The 25,305-nt window shown below is 39.6% G+C and overlaps 1 protein-coding gene across 3 annotated transcripts; it reads right to left on the reverse strand.

Annotated features, from left to right (window-relative positions):
* Positions 1–323: 323 nt before the first annotated feature.
* Positions 324–24,597, reverse strand: Capsl (calcyphosine like). 3 transcript variants are annotated; one of them, XM_042690574.1, is made up of 5 exons: positions 24,564–24,594; positions 18,093–18,229; positions 13,523–13,700; positions 13,029–13,238; positions 324–810 (listed from the first exon to the last, which is right to left on the reverse strand). In XM_042690574.1, exons 2-5 carry the CDS (start codon positions 18,227–18,229, stop codon positions 709–711), a joined length of 627 nt encoding a protein of 208 aa, XP_042546508.1. In that variant the 5' UTR covers positions 24,564–24,594; the 3' UTR covers positions 324–708. The 3 variants fall into 3 exon arrangements, with proteins under 3 accessions (XP_042546508.1, XP_042546507.1, XP_042546506.1); XM_042690573.1 differs by lacking the exon at positions 324–810 and adding an exon at positions 9,394–9,544 and having other exon boundaries at positions 24,577–24,597; XM_042690572.1 differs by lacking the exon at positions 324–810 and adding an exon at positions 9,394–9,544.
* Positions 24,598–25,305: the final 708 nt, after the last annotated feature.

A 25,305-nucleotide genomic window follows, 5' to 3' on the forward strand; every position in this document is an offset into this window, starting at 1 on the left:
AGCTCAAAAAGCCACCACAGCTAGCAGCAGCCAGCTTTTTCCTTATCTTCTCTTTTATCCTATGAGGCTGATCTAATAAGTGAGGAGTCCATTCCATGCAAGTCTGGCATGAACCCAGAGGGCCATCCAAGTTTAGTTTCCTTTCTTCACTTATGTCTACTGTCCATAAAATTCAGTATGTTTAAATCCCTACACTATAATATAAAAGTAGAAAAAAGTCATACAATTCAGAATAAAGTGGGTTTTTTTTTACTTTAAGAGTATTCACCAAGAGACACAGTAAAATAAGTGCACTCAGAAAATTTCACACAGTGAGATGTTCCTTTACTTTTTTAATTATCATGTTCACCCATAGAGTCTCAGGACATCAAATAAGAAAAAGGTTTGGGGAAAGTCTACATTTACACCTACACTTGTAACAAGTACACTCATTTTTAAAACTAGAAACCACTTTCCATTCTCAATTCCTGGTTCCATTTGTTTCTTTCTTCCTATCCTTTTTCTTTTAAGTTATATCAGCAGGCATATGTAGAAGTAAACACATTCCAGGCAGTCAAGAGGATTGCTGAAAGATCTATTGCTTTTAAACTTTCAGGTCTTTCAGACAATTCAGTTTACACTTGATCAAAATCCTTCATGCTGGACTTCTTTCAAGTTCATTCCACTCCATGAGAGAGCATCATTTTTCAAAGAATGCTTAGTCAAAATTCACAATCTCCAGGATTTTGTCATCATCAAAATGAAATAGGCATCCGTGTCGATAGAAGCACTAACACCTGCATAATAGTTCAAAAAGTCTTCTTTTGAAACCTGAAAGCATGTGAAAGTGGGGAAAAGAAATAGTATCAAAATCTGTGGGTCATAGTAGAAAAGTTCACATGCTTTTTTGAGATATTTCCTACTGAATGCAATTGGCAACCAGTGATCAAGTAGAGTTGTGTCATTCAAGGCGTACTTGCCTTGCTTTCTCCCTCTAAGGTGGCTTTTTTACAAAGCCAGCCAAAGATTCCCCCTGCACCCTAACCAACTATATAACTCTCTACTCACTCATCACTTTTTGCAGTAAAATAAGATCTCTAGACTTCTACCATGCTACCCAATAAGGTGACTCTTAACCGTGGGTGGCTATTTAACTATGTAGTAATTAAAAATAAATATAATTAAAAACTCAACAGTCAGTTGTACTAACTATATTTTAACAGCCCATTACCCACATGTGCCAATGGGCTAGCATCCTACAGAGCGTAAAGAATATTTCCATCATCCTAGCAAATCCAATCATACTGTGGCTACTAATAACATAGTCAGTCATCTGTGCTGTAGGTTCTGAATCTATGGCTTAAACCAGCCTCCCATGGAAGATACTCAGAAAATCAAATTTATGTTCTGCTGGACCTAAAGAAATGGAAGAACATCATATACAAAACTCTGTCGTTTTATATAAAGGACTTGAGCATCCAGGAATTTAGTTACTTGTGTGGAGTACTGGAATAAATTCTCTGTAGATTAAAAGGGATGAAGGTATTTTAGGGGACAAACATAAAGCAATTTATAGCACAAATGTACAGAAAAGATGCTCTTTAGGGAGAGGGAATCTAGATCAAATATGTAGATAGTGACAAGACTAGAGAAAGGACCCTTCACAGAATCTCTGGCACCTAAAAATATAGAATCTATGATGTTCTATGGCCAAGTCCATAGGGTCTAGTGTTGTGGTAGGTACTGAAAGCCAGCTCTCCCATCAATTTGGGCAGAATATGTGTATTCCATTATTTAACCTGCGCTTTCCTTTTTGTTGTTCTTTTATTGTACAGGTTGTCACAGTTACATAAGTAAGATAATGAGTACATTTATTTTTAAGGTATTACCCCTCCCTCATTTTCTCCCATTTTCCTTCCCCAACTCCTCTCCCAGTTGTAAAGTTCTGTACATAGAGTCTAGTGAATATTGCTGTTCCATTGTTAACCTGTGCTTTCTATTGTTAACCTGTGCAATGGCGTTAAGAACAAAGATACAGATCCTTCACTCTAGAGATTACCCATTTTTTGTCTACCAAGAGTTTACTGCTTCCCATGTTTCACTTAAAAAGGAACAAATAGAAAAAAGAACAAATAGCTAGGTGCTGATAGCTCATACCTATAAATCTAGCTACTCAGGATGCTGAGATCTGAGGATTATGGCTTAAAGCCAACACAGGCAGGAAAATCCATGAGACTCATATTGCCATTTACTACTAATAAAAGCCAGAAGCAGAGCTGTGGCTCAAGTGGTAGAATGCTAGCATAAAAGCTCAAGAAGAGCACCCAGGCCCTGAATTCAGACCCCAGGACTGGCACACATACACACACAAAAAAGAACAAATGTAGCAAGAATCAGTCTGTAAGACCCTTCTCTCCCCTTCTAACCCCTCTCATTTCTTAAGACCAGCAATAGTTACACTACCCCCATGATCTAGAAGCACTCAGGCCGGCCTGCTGGGAACTTGGTGGGCTTGGGTACAGTCCAGCCCTGAAGGACTAATTTTTGGCTGTCAAAATAATGATTTATAAGTAAGCATGTTGTGTCTGTTTTAAATCATGAGAAATTACAATGTGAATAGGGCTTTATCATTTTCAAAGAAGATATTTGATCACCTGTAACTAAAACATCATTTCAACATCTTTAAAAGATCCAAATGCACCATTAGGGAAGTAAACACTAAAAGGAAGCAAGATATGTAACATGTTAAGAAGAAATATGATAAAAGGAAATGTATTTCACAAATACTTTCAAACAAAGCTAGATAATTCTCCTATTATCATGTTTGTTGTTTCCAACCTTAAGCTGAAGAGATTCTATGAAATCAGAATCACGCTAATTGCAAAACACAGTCTGAAAATGTGAGGGAATGACAAGTTGCATTTTATCAATTAAAACAAATCTAAACCAGGTGGGATGAAACATGCCTGTAATCCCAGGACTTCAGAGACTGAGGAAGGAGGATTGGGAGTTTGAGGCTAGCCCGTGATCCATAACAGACCTTGTTTTTAAAACAAGAAAGAAAGAAAGAAAAAGACAGTAGCAAACACATACCTGACCTGGTAGCTCAAAAATATCTCAATCTCTGATTCTTAAAAATGATATCCCAACTATTTCCATTAAGATACATTCTGTACATATGTATGTAAAATAGAACTAGATAAAGTGAGGGGATGGGTGGGATCTGAGACATGGAGAAGATGAGAAAAGGGGTGCTATTGATCAAGATGCATTGTGTTCAAAAAGTGACATGTTGAGTTTCCTGAAACTCCTTTGTGCAACTAGTTAAAGGTAATATAAAAATAAAAACGCCAAGTTCTTGCTTTCAATGCAATATAGCTCACCATAGAATCATTTAACACTTGTATCATAAGGTCTATGAAAAAATTTTAACCAGGCAAAATATTGTTTTGAAATCTATTTTTATTCAATTTCTACTTTAAAATAGTATGAAGAAAAGATTTACATATGGGAGTATTTCACTGTGCAGAAAATAATTTGAGCTACAGTTATATAATAAAATATCACTAACGATTGGGGTATGATTTTTGAAAAAGGTTCTAGGAACACTTATATTTATTGTGCAAATAGGTACCTCCAAGGATCTATAAATATATGAGTAAAGGGAAAAACAGCCCTATCAATTGTTGTTACTTTATTGAGTTACTTAGCAACTTGCTTTCCTTTTAGTTTTTAGTTTCAATGAAATAAAAGAGAATTTTCACTCAAGCACTTTCCAAATGACTTCAATTAATTAGAGAGAATTTTCAGTGATTTACAATATACACTTTTCAGCTTCAATAATCATCTTAAGTAAATGGATTTTTAAATGATATTGCTAAAGGAGATTTTCGATAGGACTAAGTATGAAACTAGTGGAATGGCACTTTACTTCCCAGTTCCCTTGGTAACACAAAAGAATGGTCTAGGCTTAGTAAGGTAATGTCAGGCATTTGGTAATAACCAGAGTCTGTGTAGCATTTTATCCCATCAACCTGGAAAACCTGAGACTCATGAAAGCCCTGGAGGAAACAAGCCATTCTGTCATCTGTCATTTTCTCTCTCTACTTCATGCCCCCATTCTGTGCTACGGTTCTCTCAGAATGATATCATCAATTTTTTACATGTGGCCTGGGCGTTTCCAGAAGACCAGTCATCAGCCCTTTCACCTTAAAGATCAAGATGTTCCCAAATCAATACAAATCTCTGAGTGTCAAATAGTAAGCTCAGTACATTCTATTATTAAAAAAATCAGAAGAATCGAATACAAAGGACAAAGTTATCTTTCCCTGATACAAGAGTAAGATCCATTAAACTGATGAGTAACTTATACTTTCCGAGGGTTCCAAGCCTGAGGAGCAACCTACCACTGCAGTTTTCAAAGGGAAACAAAAGGGCTCTGGAGAGGCAGGTGTGAGAACTAAAACAAGAAGAACATGCTATTCTCAGAGAGGAAGGGCTGTTTCACCACAACCTCCTACCACACCAACCAAGAAGGCAAAAAGAATGTTCACACCGTCTTCTCAGAAGCCCCATCAATCATTTGTTTATGTATCCTTTAACAGATTTCACCTATCATCTGTTTTAGACATATAACTTTAGATATTAACTTACTGAGCTTTCTATTCAAATACAAGATGTCTTTCAAGAATATGTAGCTTCTGTAGAAGTAAATTGGAGGAGAAAAATCACACTGAAAAATACAAGTTGTCAAACAGACCAATTGCATGGTAATCTACCCAACCCTTGACAAATTTGTTTTTGCTCTGGATCATATTATTTTCAAGACTTGGAAATGTTGCTGCATTTAATAAGCTGTTAATTTAAAAACCCTTGATACTTTTTTTCCTTTGAGTCATAAGCACGCCTAAGACTTGAAACATTGCTGTGCCATTCAATACATTCTTAACTTCAAAAAGCAGAGAATTATTTCAAAACTCAGTCTATAATTCCAAATTTGGAAAAATTGGAATTTGTATATTTTCCATTCTGTAATGAACTAAGTAGTTATGCAGAAATCTAGGATGTATACAAGGCAAAGGGTGTTAATAGGATTTCATGAAGCAGGAATAAGAAGGCACATACATATCATCCAAAAATACATGTATTTAATTTGATCTCTGCACTTGATTAGGTAATCATCACAACAGACTTTCTTTGTAGGTAGATTCATGCTGGTACTCTCCTGGTTCAGTGAGGCAATCTATACTGGCCAAGGGAATTGATTGACCATCAATAATTGTGTTTGTGTTGCCTTGAAAGAATATGTATGTTCATCAAATTTAATACACGTTTGCTCAACACAGGTTTGTATAAAGGATTCCAGCTCTTCTGGATGACACTTAAGGAAGAGAATTTTAGCACACATGATTCCCACCACCTTTAGCCTTCTTTCATTTATTAACAAACACAGGTTGTTAATTTGGCTTGGAAACTATTGTGTGTATTTCTTCTAACTCATAAGTCTGTCCTCACAAACTAAGAAAAAAGAGTATGTAGGACAATAAGTAGTTATATATAGGATGGATTCCAGCCTTTAAACCATGATGCAAGCCAAATTAATCATCAGCCTACATGGAAAGCACCCAGCTCCACCTTCAAGGCACTGTTAAGGTATGAAGGATGACTTCCAAACCAGACAGGGCAAGTACATTGCCATCTGGCCATGTTATAACCTGTTGGAGTTCAGATACTAGTACAAACCAGCTCCACAGACTGGTGAAAGAATCCTTTCTCGGTTTATAATTCAACACATCTTGGGTTTCTTTTTTGTACTGTGAATGGACTTCAGGTAAAATATGCACCTGTTCTTGCTGGTGGCCCATTCTCTGGTGTTCTCATAAGGCTTGCCTTGGGTGAATTTAGAACCCAAAATTCAATGTGTTTTAGGTGGTTTGTTTGAGATGATTTTTATCTTTGGCTTATTCACTTAATCTCCTATAGGGAACTCAGGACCAACAAGACATGTTCGTTTATATGTGGAGGCTAGATTTCACTTACAAACTGGTAAGTAAATACACTGGGGAGTAAGCAAGTACATACAAATATATTAACTGAAATACGATAGAGTCAAGGAAGGTCTCAAATAGAATACTTGCTTAGAAAGGAAAAAATCAAAGTTTAGCAAAATAAAACACCAGAAAGTGAGTATTAGAAAGGGGTAGAGTAGGCTCAAGGGGAAACAGGTGGATGAATTAGAAGGAAAAGAGGGGTAGAACACACTCAAGAATCCAATGCATATGCTACAAAATTAAGAAGGTTGGGGAGGAATGTCGAAAGGGGTGACATTAGTCAAGATATATTCATAAACTGTTTCATTAAATGGCAATTCCTTTGTATAATTATTTTAAAATAATTTTTTAAAAATTAAAAAAGATTTTTTTCTTTGCTTTATCTTCTCACCTAGGAGGTTAATTTTTAGATTGTGAGTGGAATAATGTTTAAAAACTGGGTTGTAAACAAAGAGAAAATATATCCATCAAATTGTTCACAAATATTTTTCAAATGATTCTTCTCTGTTTCTTCCATGGCTACTTGAATACTAGAATGATCTGTCTCTGACAATTCCAGAAATCAAAGATTAGACTGAGAATGGGGTTGGAGTTATCCCTGATCATCAAATTCTTAAGAAGCTTGTTTCCAGAAGGAAAGCCTTAATGGAATCTCACTCATGGGCCCAAAACCCCAACTGCAAGAAGCAATTGCTGAAGGCCATTAGATGTGACCAAATACACTGTGGCACAGGTTATCTGTTCTAGGATCATTCTGCCCCATGCGTGCATTAGACAGGAAGCAAAGTACCACTGGGGGAAACAAAGCTGATAACTGCAGCCCAGGCCCAGCTCATAATCACATGCTCACTCTAGAGTCCCAGTTAAACAAAACATGAGTCATAGCCAGAATCAAAGTCATAAATCTCTCTAGCTAGAGCTATAGGCTTACAATCAATCGCCTATGCTCAGGAAACAGGGATCTCTCTTCAACCACAATTTGCAAGATTCTGGCTGCAAAAACACATGGACATTTTCCCACACATTTCTTCATCATTTCTTTGGGCTTTCTATATAATTTCCACATATTTCTTCACAGCACTTGCTATTGTTGGCCTACCAAACTCTATATAAGCATAAGCAATAAATCCTTTAAAAACTGGTTTCCTATGACAGGAGAACATGTCCAATCTCATGACAAAAAAATCCTTTTCTATACTGTCTCAAGGATAAATGAGTTGAAAATTACAACCCACATATAATATCCCCCTAGGAACTGGTGGCTTACACCTGTCATCCTAACTACTCAGGAGGCTGATATCTAAGGATCATAGTTTGAATCCAGTCTGGGAAAGAAAATCCATGAGACTCTAACCTCCAATTAATCACCAGAAAACTGAAATAGAGCTATGGCTCAAAGTAGCAGAGCACTTGCCTTTGATCAAAAGAGCTCAGAGATAGTGTCCAGTCCCCAAGTTCAAGTCCCATGATAAAAGAAGAATAAAAAGAAACAGGTACTCTATTAAATGATTGCTATAATTCTCATCTAGCAGTACTTGCTTTCACAACTCTTAATTTAATATGTATCTTGATCTCAATCCAATACATGAATTAGCATAGAAATCGTAAGTGTGTTCTGACTTTAATCCAGAGCCACTTAAACACATAAGATTTGCTATGATTATGATTATGATTGATTGTAACCATTTGGTATAGGTACAAGGGCTTGAATTCAGTGTCCTGAATTCTTGCTCAACTTTTTGATCATGATTAGTATTCTATTACTTGATCCATACCTCTATTCTGGCTTTTTCTGATGATTGTTTTAGAGACAGAGTGTAACAGAGACTTTACTGTGCAGGCTGGCTTTGAGCCATGGTCCTCTAGGTCTTGGCCTCCTGAGTAGCTAGGATTATAGGTGTGATGGTGCCTGGCTTAAACACATGGGATTTTAAAGGATACATATCCCAAAAGCAGGGGTAAGCGCAGCCAGGACCACAGTTCTCCTGAGTGGCAAAGGCAAGAGGTTGTTCCCTTCAGCCTTGCAATGAGAGGCTGCCCACTGTGATTCTCTCCACATCCCCAGAACAAAACATTCAGAGCAAGAGCCGTAGTTTGAATATGTATTTGAGTAGATATTCAATATTATTCAATAGCCATTAAGTATTTATTTGGATATTAAAGACAGGACTGCCTTAACATGTCAATTAGCCTTTCACAGGAAGATTCCCACAGGTCAACAATAGGACACCAGAATTTAGTGTTTCATGGCTTTAGTCCATGAAGTGTCAAAATGGAAACTCTGCCTTAGAATATGCTTCTATCCTAGTCCAGGTCACACCTAGCATCTTTGTAATAATGGAAACACCAACATGATTGCCAAGCACAGGGAATAAGAGAAGCAAACACTCCACTAGTAAAGACTCCTGGTCCACAGGACAAGAGGTTCCACATAAAGTCTGAGCACACAAGAATACTTTCAATAGTCCTGCATCTACTGTTCAAAGAAATTGCCTCCACTCTCACATCAATCTTTAATATGCAAAGAAGGAAGGAAGGAAGGAAGGAAGGAAGGAAGGAAGGAAGGAAGGAAGGAAGGAAGGAAGGAAGGAAGGAAGGGAGGGAGGGAGGGAGGGAGGGAGGGAGGGAGGGAGGGGGGAGAAAGAGAGAAAGAGAAAGAAAGAAAGAAAGAGAGAAAGAAAGAAAGAAAGAAAGAAAGAAAGAAAGAAAGAAAGAAAGAAAGAAAGAAAGAAAGAAAGAAAGAAAGAAAGAAAGAAAGGAACGAAGGAAGGAACGAAAGAAGGAAAAGAAAGAAAGAAAGGGGAAGGGAAGGAGGGAGGGAGGAAGCAAGCAAGCAAGGAAAAAAGAAAAACAAAGTGAGTTTCAATACATTGTCCAAACTAAGGTTTACGTGGGTGGTAAACAGAGAAAATACTCAGTTTAGTAACTGGGTAATGTAACGCAAGTTGCAGTTACAAGAATTGAAGCTAATGTGGGTCTCCTCTGGTCCCTAAATTGGGACTGAAACATGTACAAACAGAAGCATTCTCTTACCTAGAAATGGATGATCTAAAAGGAGGTTAAGAGTTACAATAGGAACATGGGGGAAGTTTTTGTTAATTAAAATATTTAAATTTTCATTAATACCCAAAGAGGAAACTCAGAACTGGTTAGACACCTGCATGTATCATCTATAACTCTAGATGTAATTTTATTTCACCCCCTATTCTAGACCTAAGATAACAGCTTCGGAGGAGGCAAGCTCACAGGTCACTACTTGGTGACTTTATGTGTGTCCTTCCCTTCACCCTAGAAAATGCTGTGTGTCAACAAGGAAGAAACACTGGAATGAACATGACAGCAAATACAGTCCTGGTTTCTGAGCTGAGGTTTAATCATGTGGTCATGCACCAGGCTCCAGGGTCTCGGACTTACAGCTTCCAGGCAGTTGTCATCATGATGATGAAGTACACATCCGTGTACCTCACGGATGTGTTCACACCTGCAGAGTTATTTGTGAACTCCTCAGGGGTCACCTGCAGGGGAAAAGTTTGAAACAAAAACGAAACTTTGCTTCCCGCTCGTCCAAAGGAGGCCCATCCCTTGCCCTGTAAAGAGAAGTGGCCTCACTCCATCCAGGAGGCTTTGTGCGGGGTGATCATGAGTGAGCCAGGGGAAGAAAGAGCAAAGTGGAAGATGGCAAGAAGAGTGGCTGAAAGGAGGAGAGGAAGATGTTTTGAAAGCATGCAAACAGAACTAAATGGCAAGAGAGGCATGGATGGTTAGCTTTTCTTGAAGGGAAAGAACCATTTGGTTAAGATGCCTGTGAGTTCAACTCAGAAAAGGGGAGCACATGTTTTCAAACTGTACTTAATACTGTCTTGGTGGGGCATGCTAGAAACATGCCCTGTGTCAGAATAAGTCATATCTCACCTTTCAAGCAATGGAATTCTGCTCTGTGGGTAAAGAAACAAATTTCTAGTAAATATGCCTGGTTTATACGTGTTTCTAAGCTACAAATTACTCATTCGAGGCTCAGAATGAGCAAAAACATTACTTCCTGTTCCTTCCCTCCCACCCTCCCCAGGTTCACTTTTGCCTACGATTGTCGCAAACAATGTGCTTATCCATAATAGGATTTTATATTGTTTTCATTCTGGAAAGAGGGAAAAAATAGTTATTGGTCTTAAGTGTTACTGGGAAGAAGATGGTGTGTGGTTTCTAATGTAAACATGTTTTCTGGTGTGAGTAGTTGAGTCATAGTAGTGATTATCTTCCAGGTTGACAGATCTTGATGGCTAGTGAATTTACCCAAAGTAGGAGATTATCTATTATGAAAAGATGAAGAAAATGATGGCATATATTTGGGAAATTCATTTTTTCTGGCTAACGCAATTGTCAGCACTCACAGGGGACCAAAAATATTTCAAGAAGGGAAACTCATAAGTAACTAAAAGCTTTCAAGTCAACACTTTTCTCCATCCAAGTCTTTGGAAATGTGCTTCTCTTCTAAAACTCCAAAGTGCTGCCAGGGCCTAGTGGCTCATGCTACTGTAATTCTAACTACTCACATGCTGAGATGTGAGGCTCAAGGTTCAAAGCCAGCCTGGGACAAAAAACAAAGTCCATGAGATTCTCATCTTCAATTAATCAACAACAAGCCAGAAGTGGAACTTAGGCTCAAGAGAGAGAGAGAGAGAACCAGCCTTAAACTAAAAAAAATCCAAGTGGGATCATGAACTTCTGAATTCGAGCCCTAATACTGTCACCAAACAAGAAAAACAATCAGAGTTGCTCACTTGCCTTCTTTGAGGAGATTATAAGTGCAAAGGAAAAAAAAACTCAAAAAGCCACAGGAGTCACAGTTGTTTCTCATTCTCCAACCCCATCTTGTCAAACAGCAGAAGACTTTAGGAAAAAAAGACATTGAGCTGAATCAATGGTGATAGTGTGTTTACCAGGGGTCTATAAATACAAATCAATAATACATGCACAGAAGGTAATTATGCTTTTTAAAAGAATTTTTCAGTTCCTTTACATCAACAATCCCTGGTGGGTTTTAAATATGATTCAAAAAGACAAATATTTTAACTTTACAATTTTGGCACAGGAGGATGGGAAGAGATGGGAAGGGGAAACAAAGGAAGAGGTAAGGAGGTAACAATGCTTGATAAGAAATGTACTCATTACCTTGCCCATGTAATTGTAACCCCTCTGTATGGTATTTTCACAATAAAAAAGGCAAGTATTTGAATCATTTTTCATAAGCATTTTAACTATCTCCTTTAATTGAGACAGTCCTGTAGAGTCTTTTCACACAATGCCTACTTGGTAAGGGGTCAATAATTTTGCAAAGTTTCATCATCATGCTACATGAGGTTATTGTATTTAGTCATTAAAACAGATCTTTCTGAATATTTTAATACTAAAGATCTTAAATATGATTGTGTATAAAAGCCAACCGGCTTATGTACTAGATATGCAAATTATTGGGTTCCACCCCCCCTTATAGTGTCAGATTTTGTGGTTCCACAGAAGAGCTAGCAATCTGATTTATCAATATATGCTGCTGATGACCATTGTAAAGAGTTGGACATTATTTTAAGGTGTTTGATTCAGATGATATCAAATGCTGTCACTGTGACAAACCTCAGTAACCTTTATGAGTAGGGAAGAGTTCAAAGTGGCTGATTAAGAGAAATGTCAGAAGGGAGAGAACTGGGAACTTGACTCATCAGGGCTACTCTGACTGGAGTTAGAGAGAAGAGCAACTGAGGTTTCCCTGGGCAGTGAGGAGGAACCACCTGCAGAAGCAAAGATACCCAGGGTCCATGGAGAATTGGGCTAGTTAGGGGAAGTGACAGTTGGCTATTTTTCCACTGACATCTTAAAGATCAAAGGCCACACAGTTCTGTTATTTCTGTATGAAGCATTTGGCTTCCCTACAAAATCTAGGCTCTCTTTTCTTCATTTTTATCTGCCTCCAGAATTCCACAGCCTATAATAGTGGATACTTCTCCACACTTGACTGGAAAAGAAAGGTCACCTTTCTAACCCACCTGTAGTGACAGGACTATTCATAAACTTTCATAGGAAATATAGAGGGAAATTCCCTTTAGAAGGGGAAGGCTTATTTCTTCTTTCCAGAATCATGTCCCCTTCCTGTCTACTGTCCCACTTACCTTGACTGGTATGGCCAAAAGGTTAAAAGGTAACCCACCCCAAGGTTGCTGACGAATGAGACTAAAAAAGGAACCTTTCCATGGTCATCATAACTCTCTTGTCTCTAAACAGCAGAAATGGATGTGTTTATGTTATGGATATTGGTAAAAGTTTATATTTTCATCTTTGCCTAGACAGAATAATGGAGCTATAATCTCTTACCATCCAAAATTTTTTGTTAACTCGAAGGTAGTGACTAATGAAGATAGGGTAGTTGTTTTTATTTCCAAGTTCTCTGTGACTTAGAAATGCAAGTTAATTTTAAATCCTACTGAAGAATGAATCAAGGTAAATCTTGTCTCTGGCATTCCCTTTACCCAAACTTGCCTTTCAAAGGTATTTGCATAGATGCTCAAATAAGGAGACGCCCAGGTAGAAAAATGTAAAAGACACCAAACACTTAGAAAGTCCTTTTGACACTGTTTCCCCAAATTGAATTACAATCTCATTAAAACTCAACATGTTGGAGTGTAGTCTACTCATAGTAATGTAGTTAGCTGACCTGGAGGAATCCAGTAACCAGGAAGTAATTGGAGAATCTAGTCAAAATTCCACATTTCCACCTGATATCTAGGGATTCCCTAGCAAACATATGTGTCTGTGTCTGTGTATTTGATAAATATGTTTTTATTACTTTAATTTTCGAATTTCTAGGTGTTTTCTAAAGAAATATATTCTTCTATTTGTAACGAACCCAGTATCAAATGTGTTGAGATGGTTAAAATGTTTTGAACCAACAATTTATCATTTAAATTTCAAGTTCAGTATAAGCAATTTCATGAGTAAACTTGCACTTACCAATCCATCTTTATCATAAGGTGAATCAAAGTTATCCAGAAATTTCCTGAAGACTTGTTCTTCTGTCCATTCTCCATTTTGGTACTTTGGATGATGTTTTACATTATATACCCCACGAAGGTCTTCAATTGTTATAACACCATCTCCAGTTTTGTCTAGCTTTCTGAAAGCTTTCATAATTACCTCTTTCCTGGCTCTGGACATTGGAGGCTAGATAAATTGGAAATCACATTTGTATGCATGTAAATGAGCTCTTCTTGTATAATATGTGATAGAACATATTATTCCATTCAATGACAGAAAATTACTCCTATGCCTCTGAATGGAAATGCATTATAATTGCTTCGGAAAGTCCTTCAGCCTGTTCAGTCTTCTCCCCATCTCCTCCACAGTGTATTTACAACTTCTGAAACACAAAACCTCAAACTACCCGAGTCACACCATGTGAACACCAAGCCCTGAAGATAACACTGATTATTCACAGGGCCACTTACTCTTAGTGTGAGAAGGAATTCATTGAAGTCTATTGTTCCACTTCCATCTTTATCAAACCTCCGGAAAAGTTCTTCTGCCTCTTCCTTTTCCATGACTACAGCATAATCATTTAACCCTTTCAAAAATTCTTTGAAATCAAGTGTTCGGTTGTTATTGTCATCCATAATTCGAAACACTCTGGAAAACATACACACACATGAGAAAGGAACATAAATGACCCCCTCCAATGAAGTATACAGATTCAGAAGAAAAGCACTTTTCAGGTTTTTGTTTCTGTTTTCTTTTGAGTGTATGTGCCACCCTGAGGCTTGAACTCAAGGACATGGGCACTGTTCCTTAGTTATTTTGATCAAGGCTGGTGCTCTCCCACTTGGGTCACAGTTCCATTTCTGGCTTTTGGTTGGTTGATTGGAGTTAAGTGTCTCATGGACTTTCCTATCCAGGCTGGTTTCAAACTGGGAACCTCAGATCTCAGCCTCCTGTGTAGCTAGAATTACAGGCCTGAGCCACCAGTGCCTGGTTTCATTTTTATTGTTGTTGTTTGTTTGGGTTTAGTTTGATTTGGTTTGATTTCTTTTTTAAAATGTAAAATATAGAAGTCTTAAACTCTTCTCTGTTCTCTCCTGCTAAATTGGAAAAACTATTATAAAGGAGAACATACCTCTAAACTCACACACACACACACACACACAAACACACACACAATTACACTATAGAATTTTAATTGCATGGCATATTCAATAGTTTTTATCTTGACTGTACCCTACAGGCAAGGAGCTGAGGTCTTGATCGCTAGCCTGTGATGCTAAGGTAAGATAATGCAGCCTTTAGGAGGTAAAGCTTAGTGGAACCAAGTTAGATCTTTGAGGGCTTGTCCTTGAAGGGAACATTGGAGCCTGAGCCCTTTCCTGGTTTTCCTCTCTGCTTTCTAGTTGCCATGAGAGAAGCAGATTTGCTCCACCACACTTTCATGTTGTTATTCTTTGCCATAAGCCCAAACTCAGTGCAGCAAATTGACTATGGAAGGAAACCTCTGAAACAATGAACCAAAATGAACTTTTCTTCCTTATAAGATGTTTATCTGAAGTATTTGGGTTTTTTTTTTACAAAGCTGGAGAAATAATAACACATGGAATATTTTTTCAGGCATCTCTCCTTGTTCATAAATCCCAAATTTCCCCATCTCCCAATTTAAAAAAGCAGAAAATATAGGTTAGTATTTTGAAAACCCTGTCTTACCATGTTTTTCATGATAAGGCTCCAGAACCTAGCATAGAATATAAACATGGCCTCTTATTTTCTAAAATATATTTCTACAGGGCACATAAAATGTATAGATGCTGTTTTAGCTAAAGAAAGCCTCACTTAGAAACATGCTCCATGATATCCAAATATCCAAATATGCCTGGGCTCCTTCAAACACATGGCACCTGTATCACTATCTTCTGTGTTTAATTTTAATGTCTCGGGTCCTTCCATCAATCTTGCCCTACGCTGTTAGGATCTTAACTGTTTGCTAAATATTTCCTTCTCCTCTACCATCTACTACCACCCTCTCCACAGTTCTGGGATTTTCTGTTTTCCTGGCATTCTAACAGGTAGAAAGATTTCAATTAAGATGCAGAAAACACACCTTGATTTCAAGATCTATTGCTAAAACTGGGTTATAGTCTTACTCATAGCTTTCAACTTCTCTAAATCTCTCTCATTTTTCTACAAAAGAGAACCAGTTATTCTTTAGTTATCTAAAGTCAATAATGTATAAATTTTGAGTCACAACTTATACTTTTCTCTGTGTTAGTCATACATCAAAATGACATTCATCACTTCATTTCACATTTCATTTAAAAAAAAACAGAAAGGACTCTTTGAATATGTGCATTATAGACTAAAGCATAGCCTCCACAAAGTTAGAAACCATGACTGTTTAGATTACTTCTAGGTGTTTAGTATGTAGCCGCAGTCACTTCATTAATATCAATTAGCTGAATGAATGAATAAATTGAAAAACAGCACTGCTTCAGGAAATGAACTGATAGGTTTCAAGTACAACAGAAGTAAGTTTGAAATAATAAATTATTAAAACCCCTTGTATAATTCAACAAAATTCAACATTGATTAGGTGCCAAAATTGGACTAAGCCCTGTGAGAAGGAATATATAGGTGGATAAGACTATAGAGAGAGAGAGTCAGCCTCTATATATATACAGTAAGTTCCTAAAGGAACTTACTGTAAGAAAGAAAAGAGAGAGAGACAGAGAGAGACAGAGAGACTAAAAAATTCAAAAGAATGATCAATAGCTTTGTGTGAAGAGAGAAGGATGAATTTCAGGACAACAGCAGTGCTTCTTGAAGAACTGGAGGGTAGACACTGAGGAAGAAAAAAGTAGAATTCATATGAAAACTTGAGGCCACAAAATAATCTAGAGAATATTTTAATCTCCTTAAATTCTAAAGAATTTGAGCTTTATTATTAAGTTTTTAAAAGTTTACTGCATGGTTTTCATGGAAAGTGACATTACCAAACTAAAAGCTACGAAAACCCTAGGCATGCAAAGAGGAATGAGTTGGAAGACTGAAAGCAATGGAACCAGTGAGAATACTATAGTACTAGTCCAGGAAATGATGCTGGGTGTCTTAACGTGAGCAATTGAGATAAACATTTTAAATGAGATCATGAGATACTGCAAATGTACAGTCATCAGTGTGGTAGGTTGATGAAGATAATTCTCTAGTTTTCAACCCACAGCTCTGTAAGAGTGGTAATACCATTGAAAGCTTAGAAGCTGTGGAGAAAGCTCTGTTTCCAGGAAGGGGCCATGGATTTTGTTTGGTTCTGTTTTGTTTTGGAAAGTAAGGCAACTATTGAAGGTATTAACTGGATAGCTAATGAGTTAAGCTATTAGCTGGTCACCTTTTGAGTTAAAAGACACAAATTCTGAAATGAGTTTGGAGCTCAGGAGAGAACTTAATGTTAAGACTATAAAAGGAGCCAAGGTGGTAAAGATGAGCTAAATCAAGAGTGGGCAGAATATCTGAAGAATTAAAGATACTAGGCACAGAATCTGGGGACATATCTATATTTCTCAGACAATTGGCAATGACTAAGAAAGAACATGTACTGTAGAAAACCACCAGATATCAATATCAAAAAAAAAAGATGAAGTACAAAAATAATGATTTCAGTCATCCTGATCTTGGCCAGAATAAAGACTCAAAACAGGGTGGGAAGATTTACAAGCCAACATTTCCCAGAAGAATGAATGTCCTGTGGGCTGGCAATTGATAGTATGTAACCTGAAGAGAGGTCCTTCAAAGACAATTGGCAAGAAGTGGGAAAATGAACCAAAAAAAGGTCATATTTCTCAAGATCTTGGGTTACACTGAAGAAGTATTTACTTCTCAATAGCCCTAAAGGTAGGGACAGAGAGAAATAGATGCCCGCATTTGAGTGGAGGAGAAACTTAGGGAAGCAGAGACCAGAAAGACAGAGGCAGAGAGAACATTTCATGAAAAGGCTATGATACCTACTTACAATGGAGGGCTAAGATTCTGTGAGGGTACATTAGCACCATCAGGTAGAGATGGCACATGCAGCCAGAAGGATTTGATTGCACAGACCAGGAATGAAGGGCGAAGTAGGGATTCTCAGAGAGTTATAGTGAGGTGGACTAAGGATGAAAGAGGTAGAACTTGGGGTGATACAGTATTGAAGAGATGTACAAGGAATGATACAATATTGAAGTTCTGAAGCCCTCCTCCCTCCATCAAGTTGCACTGTGACAGCCTGGACCCTGAGTCTATGCATACATAGTCTGGGCCTCTGCCAGATAGACCCAAGCTTAGTCTGAGATTTGAGACTATTCAGAGATATCCCATCAGCCTCTGGCTGGATGTGAAGCTCTCCCCACACCTCTGGGTCAAGTTTGAAAGCCCCAGCCATTGGCATCCTGTACTTCCCTTGCCTATAGCTTCTAATAATGGTGTTTATTTTATTAGATGTTTATTTTTATTATTTTATTTCCTTAATTCTAAGTCCTCCATGGAGACGCTTGTTCACTCAGGAAGCTGTCAAAATATGTACAGGGCCTCATTTTAGTCAGGTTTTGCCCAGGTGTTTTTCCCTAGGCTCATGTTCTCTTCTCTCTTGAGTTTCTCAATCCTGAGAGCTACTCACACTATCAGAGAGCTGGAGGATAGGACTCACTCCCACGAGAGCCCTACAAGCCGTGACTGTCAGTCATCCCACAGGCAGTCCACGGCTCTCAGCGGTGAGACATGACTGTGCAGGAGAACTCAAACTGGGTCTCCAATGGCTGACCTGCTGTTCCTTCCTCTTCCACTCCAGCCTCAGAGATGGCCTCTCTCATTGTCCTGCCAGGTGTCTCTACTACATAGACACACTTCTCCTTTTGGTCCCAGGGGCCACCAACACAGGCTTTGATAAATCAGGGACCAAAAAAAGACCTGTCACAAGAGACATGATTTGCCCAAGGTCACATAGGCGATATTAGCCTCTCCTAGCAGTTTTCACCATTCTACTTCCTCTTCCGGCCACCCCCATCCTACCTGCCAAGTCCTTTGATACCTGCAGAGCCCCTGGCCAGGCACTGCGATCGCAGGCTTTCAATAGGATCCGTGGCTGTGGTGAGCTTTTTCTTGGACCGGATTGCCATCTCTCGGTCATGGCGCGCTGTCCCGGACATCTGGAAGGAGGATCCACAGCACATGAGTGGAGTTCAGGCCTCAGGGACACCACAAGCTAGGCAGCCTTACCAAGGAAGAAATTTACAGTTCTCTTTGTCATAAATTGTCTCAAATCTCCCAGAATTCCCATTTTGTAACTATGCTAATAGTGTGACTGGCATATTTATTACTTACTTAACTAGTCCTGTGTTCTCTAGCTGGAACAACAGCTTTAAATGAATAGCTATTTCACAGTATGTTTGCATATTTCTGAAGCCCTCCTCTCTCCATACAAAAAATAATAATAGGGAAGGAAAAGGGACTAGGTGGAGGAGAGACAGAGGATGGCAAGAGGCCATATTAGACAGAGAAAACTGGAACAGAGCACGGTATATGTATGAAATGGAAGTGACATATAAACTATTTTCTATCATTAATATGAGTCAATACAAAGTAAGTCTCTAATTGCTTCACACTCTCACTTACAGTCTATCTGCTTATTTAGAATTCTCTATATTCCCTTCACCCTATTTCTTCCTTTAGCTAAACACTATTTTGCTGTATCTGCTTCACTGAAACTCTCAATATTTAGACATGGATGATTTTTTACTAGTATGTCCACCTTGCTTGGCAGGTTACATTAACACGGGCAAGTACATTAACACCTAACAAGGTTCAAGAATAGGAAAAATTAAACAAAACTATCTCTGTCTCTGTCTCTTTCTATCTCTCTTACTCTGTCTTTCTTCCTCTCTCTGTCTTTCTTTCTCCTCTTTCTCTCTCTCTCTCTCTCTCTCTCTCTCTCTCTCTCTCTCTCTCTCACACACACACACACACACACACACACAGTATTTTTTGCCATAGTTTGCTTGTTGTATTAGAACCATTCAGATATAAACGTGAATGTGAGAGATGTGAAGTTCTGTTTCCCCAGAACTCTTGTAGCAGTGGAAATTGGGAAGCTGGAGAGCTGAGTTCTAATCCTGCCTCTTTACCCCACCCCTGCTAGCATCTGAGTCTAAAACCCACTTTTCTCCTGAACAATGGAAGGGTTGGATTAGATGATCTTTAAATCGCTCCAGAAACTACTAATCCCATGAATGTGTCCACTTATTTAATCAGAAGACCTAGAAAAATCAGGTAACTTGAGTCAGCCAGACAACAATATGGATCCTAGCACTTCGGAGTGTTGAAAGTGCAAAACCTTTAAAAATCCTCTGTGAATACATCCTCATTTTGCACAGCTGGAAACTATCTTAGACTCTGTGTTATTGCTCTACCAAAATACCTGAAACAGGTGATTTATTTTTCAAAATAGAGAAGTTTATTTGGCTCATAATTCTGGAGACTTGGAAGTCCAAGAGCATGACATAAATACCTGTGCGGTGCCCTGCAGGGCTTTCTTGCTGTGCAATCATCAGAATGGAGGCAACCGAGCTACCGTGTGAGCAACCTACACCACAGAGCAAGTGTGATGATGCAGGTCTCACTTTCTCTGCCATCAGTCCCAACCTTCTAACCTCATCTAACCCTATGTATATCTCAAAGACACCATCTGCAAGTACCAGGAACCTATGAACTTAAAATTTCAACTTCTAATACATGAACTTCAGGGAACACATTTAATCACACAGGAACAGTGGGGTGGTTTTGTAAAATGAGTTGTCCCAAGTTCCTGGCCAACATCAAATCCTGGGCTTTTGATTCCTAAGCAGGATTCTTTCTATTCCCACCAAGTCTCTGAAATAGTTTAAGAAAGGTCCAAAGAGCAATCTGATGATGCTCTGTCATAAGTAAACAAGACAGCATCCAGGAAGATGAGTCTCTGAGAGTCCAGTGTTCTCATCTGCTCTGCCTTCTAACATTGAGACCACCTAGTGGTCATGTAGCCTACGCCTATGAAATCTAAGCTGATAAATTCAAACAAATAAAAGTACCTACTTTCCTGCCAGCTCATTTGACATCACTTTAAATCAATGCCATTCAATTCATCAGCAAATGACTACTGTGTATTGTGTACTGTTTTTAAGTCATTGGGCTAGGGCAGAAGCTGGCAGTATGCTGGAATTCTCAGGAAGCAATTTGTTGAATAGCTTGGGATGTCAATCCATTTGAACTCGAAAGATTGCAAGAACTAGGACTTTAGAGGAAGTAAAATCTCTGGTAAAGGAAAATACTCAAAACTCTAAAGTTTATATGACGCAACAGGCTGTGGGGCACAAGCCTGTCCTCAAATGCATCACTAACATCACAACACTGCTCAGCAGGAGACTCTGACATTTATGGTGCTGAGTGCCTCCACCAGGCTTGTGCAAGCAGAAAAGCGCTTCCACCCTGATATGTGTGGCTGTAGCACCGCCAAGTGTTGACTCAGTGTCTGCGTATTTCCATGGCCGGCAATGCCATTCAACCCATTCCTTAAATAAATGTCGGAGACTAAACACTGTCTAAACATGCACACAAAGTTAGGTATGGGGCAAAGAGAAGAGACAGAGTTAACAGCCTGGGGAGAATGATAAACTTCCATTATTGAGCTGCAAAAAAATCACAAAATTATAACTAATACTGCTGTGGAGTGAAGACAGCTCAAAGGCAGGCATTTAAGTATTAATTTCAATGGAAGATGATAGTTATTGGAGTGCAGGCTGTGACAGTAAAAGGATTAAAAATGTGGCATACGTTAGACAGCACATGCAGCAATGGCTTAGACGAGTATAATTGAAGAAGTACAAAGATTTTAATATGGAGGCTAGAGATACAGAGGAAGGGATGAGAGGTTGTGGAGATTGGGAAGGAAAATTGGAAGCAGAAACAGAATCTTGTGGAAGGAGGAAACAGGCACCATTTCACAAAGAACCTGAGGCTGGCATTGTATGGGTGGACCTCAATGGTTCTTAACAAGGAAGAACTGTTGGCATTAAAAGAAAGAGACTCCATTAAACACGGCGTGAAGAGCACACAGGAAGTGGGACCGGCAAGCCTGGATGGTGTTGTCTCCAATCTGCACTCTAGGTGATGCGAACAGAGAGAGAGAGAGAGATGGAGCCATTTAAAATGGCAAGTGATTGAATCAGCAGGTTGGGGGAGAGGTAGGGGTAGGCCTGACAGCCTGGCTGTCTTGACACTTCCCACTCCATCCCCCATGGCAGATGGGAAAGAACACTCACAGAGCAGTGAAAAGCAAAGGCCTCAAGACGGTGGAGGCTGACTGGAGGAGTCAGCAGTAAAGGTAGAGGAGGCTCTGACTCTGCTCGCCATTGAAGTCACCTCATTCCTCTATCCTAGTGTGCAGATGGCTACCACTACCAAAGCTCTGTGCCTGCCTGCAATGCAAGAGTCCTTGAAGGATGGAATGTGAAATGCTGAAGAATGCACAAAGGTAAAGGTCTGAGACAGATTTAAGCTGATCCTTGGAAGAGGAGAGAGATGTAAAACTGGGGTTTGTATTTTATTGGCATGTCTTTGGTTCCTCCTAGTGGCAAAAAACAAAACTAAACAGTCTCTCTCTCTCTCTCTCTCTCTCTCTCTCTCTCTCTCTCTTTATCTCTCTCTTTCTCTCTCTCTTTTTCTCTTTCTCTCTCTCTCGCTCTCTCTCACTCGCTCTCCCCCCATTCATAGCTAACAACCTGCAAACTCAAAAATATGTCTAATTACTGAAGAGCCTACATTAGGAATCATAGATGCACACACTAGAAACCCGAAACAAAACTCTTCTATAATCTCTTACGGTAAAAATACAAAGGAATTGCTTCATCCGAATCTCTCAAACTGCCTATCCCTTTTTGTTTTTCCAAGGTTATACTTCTGCTTTTCTCTTTCAGAAAATATACAATTGCTCAAATGCACGAGGAAACAGAAGCGCCGTGAACTTGAAGAGAGAAAAGTTGCCCTGTGTGGATGAGGAGAGGGAGGGATTTAGGTCAACGGAAGCACAAAAAAGGAGGCAGAAGGGGTAGAGATGGGGAATGGAAGTGCTTCTTCTTACTAACCTGTTGAGGATATCATGTAAGCTTCTCCAAATCAGCAAATTCTTGCTAAATAGTCTGGTTTTTTCCCCCAAAGGATTACTTTGCCTCTTAATGCCATTAAGCCCATTTTCACCAGACCGTGTAATGATTTTTGCCTGAAGACTAATTTTTAGGCCTTTCTGTAATTGTTAAATACCTCTACCACTATATTGGCCATTCTCAAGAAAAAGGGACTATAATAATGTCATGTAATTTACAACCATCTACTAAGTGAAAAGAAGAAAGGGAAAAAAAACACAGAGAGCAGGCTGCTGACTCAACTAGGAGAGCCTCAAACTAGTTCTGAGAAAGTGGAAAACTCTTTGTTCCCCTCCAGCCCTCATCTGAGCCCCAGCCTCTCCCATCTCTACTGGCTCAGCCTTGATTCGGAGTCATAACACTGCCTCAGGAGGAGGGAGGCCTGAAGGGAATTCTTACATTTTTTATGTCATATCAGCATCCATTTTGAATACAAGTTTAGATTTCTCCTACCATGTCACACCTGAGACAGGCTCCAGCTCACATCCCACTCAGATGGTTCAAGCCACGGCTGCGGAAGTGAGCTCAGAGCTATCTGCCTCTCTGTAGCAGTCTGGGGTTGCTTCATTAAAATGCCCCATCCAGATATTTGTCTTCAAGTGTCTTATTCCTATTCCTTTATATATGCTACTGTTCCTCTTACATGCTTTCTCTACTCTTCTCTGCTCCTCTTCCTGCCACTCTTCCTTCATCTTCCTCCTTCTCCTCCTCCTCATCCTCCTTCCTTTGTCCTTCCTCTTTCCTCCTCCCTCCCTCTTCCCTTCCCCCTTCCTTACTCCTCCCTTCCCCCTTCCTTTCTCCTCCTCCTTCTTCCTTCTCCTTCCTTGTCCTTTCTCCTTCCTCCTCTCCACCTCCCTACCCCTTCCTCTCCACCTTCTCCTCTCCTTCCCCTGGCCCTACCTCTCTCCTTTCCACTCCCCCTTCTGCTCCCCTCCTCCTCTTCTTCCTCCTCCTCATCTTCCTCCCTTCCCCTCTGTCTCCCCAAGACTTGACTCTCATTTCTGCCTCTTCTAACCTTCTCAATAAGACTGCCCTTCTGGCTCCTTACACCCTTCCTTGCTCAGGATCTGTAAGTAATAAACCTTAAACATGTTCCTTCTGTGGTGCTTTGTCAGTTTTGCCCCTCCCAATTAAAGCAGGACAGCCTTCCCTGGGCCAGGCTTTCTTAGGATGTCAGGGAGAATACTAAGTCACACTCCCAGGATTAGAGTAGAGGTGAGGGCTGAGGAACACATAGACTGGACACAGGATGGATGAGCGCCACAGGGCTCCCTAGCACTTTCCACAAGGAGAGAAGAGTCAGAAAACTTGTCAGCATGATAGTAAAGGGCAAATGCAACATGAAAACCCAAGCTTAATGAGACACAGAAGCCCAGGATCACAGGTTCTCCTGATACTAAGCATCCTTGGGAACACCAGGCAGCTCAGAAGCTGTCTGGAGCAATCACCTTGCTTTTCCTTCCCCACTTCCCCTTAGGGATTTCACCAGGAAATGACTGGCAGGCTATTTAGAGTGAAGTCAGCCTACCACATGCAACATCTTAAAGAAGCAGAGAAAACAAAATGCTTAACTATGAATGGTAGGCAGAGACTTGAGTACAAACCACTAACTAACATAATAAAGCAATACAAAAAAAGAAAGAGAAAACGGCTCATTTCCAAATGCCCCTGTTTTCAATGACTATGCTCTTGGAAATAACCAAGTTACTTGGAAATTCATTATTCAGAGGCAGAAAGGCTTAGTCTCCAACAGTGATTTCAGAGCCCTTTCATCATTCTTATAGATGCAGCGAAAGCCACAGCTCTGCCTGTCACTGGCCTTTTCGCATCTATTAGTCACTAAATACACTTGCTCAGTAACTATTTTGTGATCTCTTCCTGTTTCCTTTGGAGTTACTTGTCTACTTGTTGATTTTCTAGCTACTTAGAAATCCAGTGAATTATTTGCCTCCTATGTGCTCTTGATGCGTAGTTCCAGAAAGCCTAGTAGAGTTTGAAGTTAGAATTCTAATGTCATGCTGCTAACATTCCTGTTGTTGGCATATCAACTACTCATAACAGAAACAAGTCACAGACTCTGAAAATGAAAGGATTTCTCTTTTCTCATGCAAAAGAACTCTGGAAGTATTCCAAACAATTCTCAGCATCTTAAAACACTAGAATTTGTTTACCCTACCTCCATTTTTACCTTCCAAGTCCAAGAACTCTCATCAATGTTTAGGTTTTATTTTAGAAAGTAACATCTACCGTCTACTTAGTTAAAAGGGATCAAGTCCCCAGAATGAATTTTTTAAAAAGATTGAATTACCTTCAATGCCAACCTGTGGCCACCAGATGCTTCAAACTGAACCTATGGATGCTGCCACCTGCATCTGGGGAATCTGGTCCCCTCCCGGTCTGCCCCTCCCCCTGCCTTTCTCAAGTGTGCTTGGCTACCCCCCCCACCCCCCCCCCCCCCCCCCCCCCCCGCCCCCGACCCGCCCGGTGCCAATTGGATGGCCTGAGCAGCCTGCTACAGACTCACGACCTAACTGGCTCAGCTCACTATCAATCTCTACTGTTGTCTCTCCCCTGCTCAAGTTTATGCTCTTGTTGCCTAGGGAATCTCTGTGACTGTGAAAGCCTACGTTGTTTGCTCTAGGGGAGCAAAGCCAGCTGGAAGTTTTGCTATCGATTGATTTCTAGAACAGCACCAAAACTTGCTCTCTTGTGTTTTATAAAATAACATTCAGCAAGTTTTTTTCCATCTTTCAGGTAGTTCCTTCTTAACCTTTCTATTATCTCCAGACAGCTTACTGCTACGGTAGGTTATCACCACATGGGATAAATCAAATTCTCAGGAGCAGCCACTGGTAATTATACATAACTCAATGCCTTCCTATTTTTCTCTAGGCTCACACGCATAACATGACTTTCTCCTGTTTCTTAGCTTTTGCTCTTCTCATTTCACTTCTCTCTTTTAACTACTGTTCCATGGCAGTAAGTTTGCTAAATAAAAGGTGGCCAAATGTCCCTCTGCAAGGAAAGTTTCTTTATTATACTTTCTTTCC

The sequence above is a fragment of the Dipodomys spectabilis genome, unplaced genomic scaffold (genome assembly GCF_019054845.1).
Source record: "Dipodomys spectabilis isolate Male_0828 unplaced genomic scaffold, ASM1905484v1 ptg000138l, whole genome shotgun sequence".
Lineage (NCBI taxonomy): Eukaryota > Metazoa > Chordata > Mammalia > Rodentia > Heteromyidae > Dipodomys > Dipodomys spectabilis.

Bases quoted from the DNA above. Each gene is read 5' to 3' on its own strand.
- Capsl (XM_042690573.1), bottom strand. From the start codon at position 18,229: ATGTCCGGGACAGCGCGCCATGACCGAGAGATGGCAATCCGGTCCAAG. The intron at 13,701-18,092 runs GTAGGATGGGGG...TATGTTTTCCAG, and splicing joins GGTATCAAAGGACTTGGCAG to AGTGTTTCGAATTATGGATG. The intron at 13,239-13,522 runs GTAAGTGGCCCT...CAATTTATCTAG, and splicing joins AATTCCTTCTCACACTAAGA to CCTCCAATGTCCAGAGCCAG.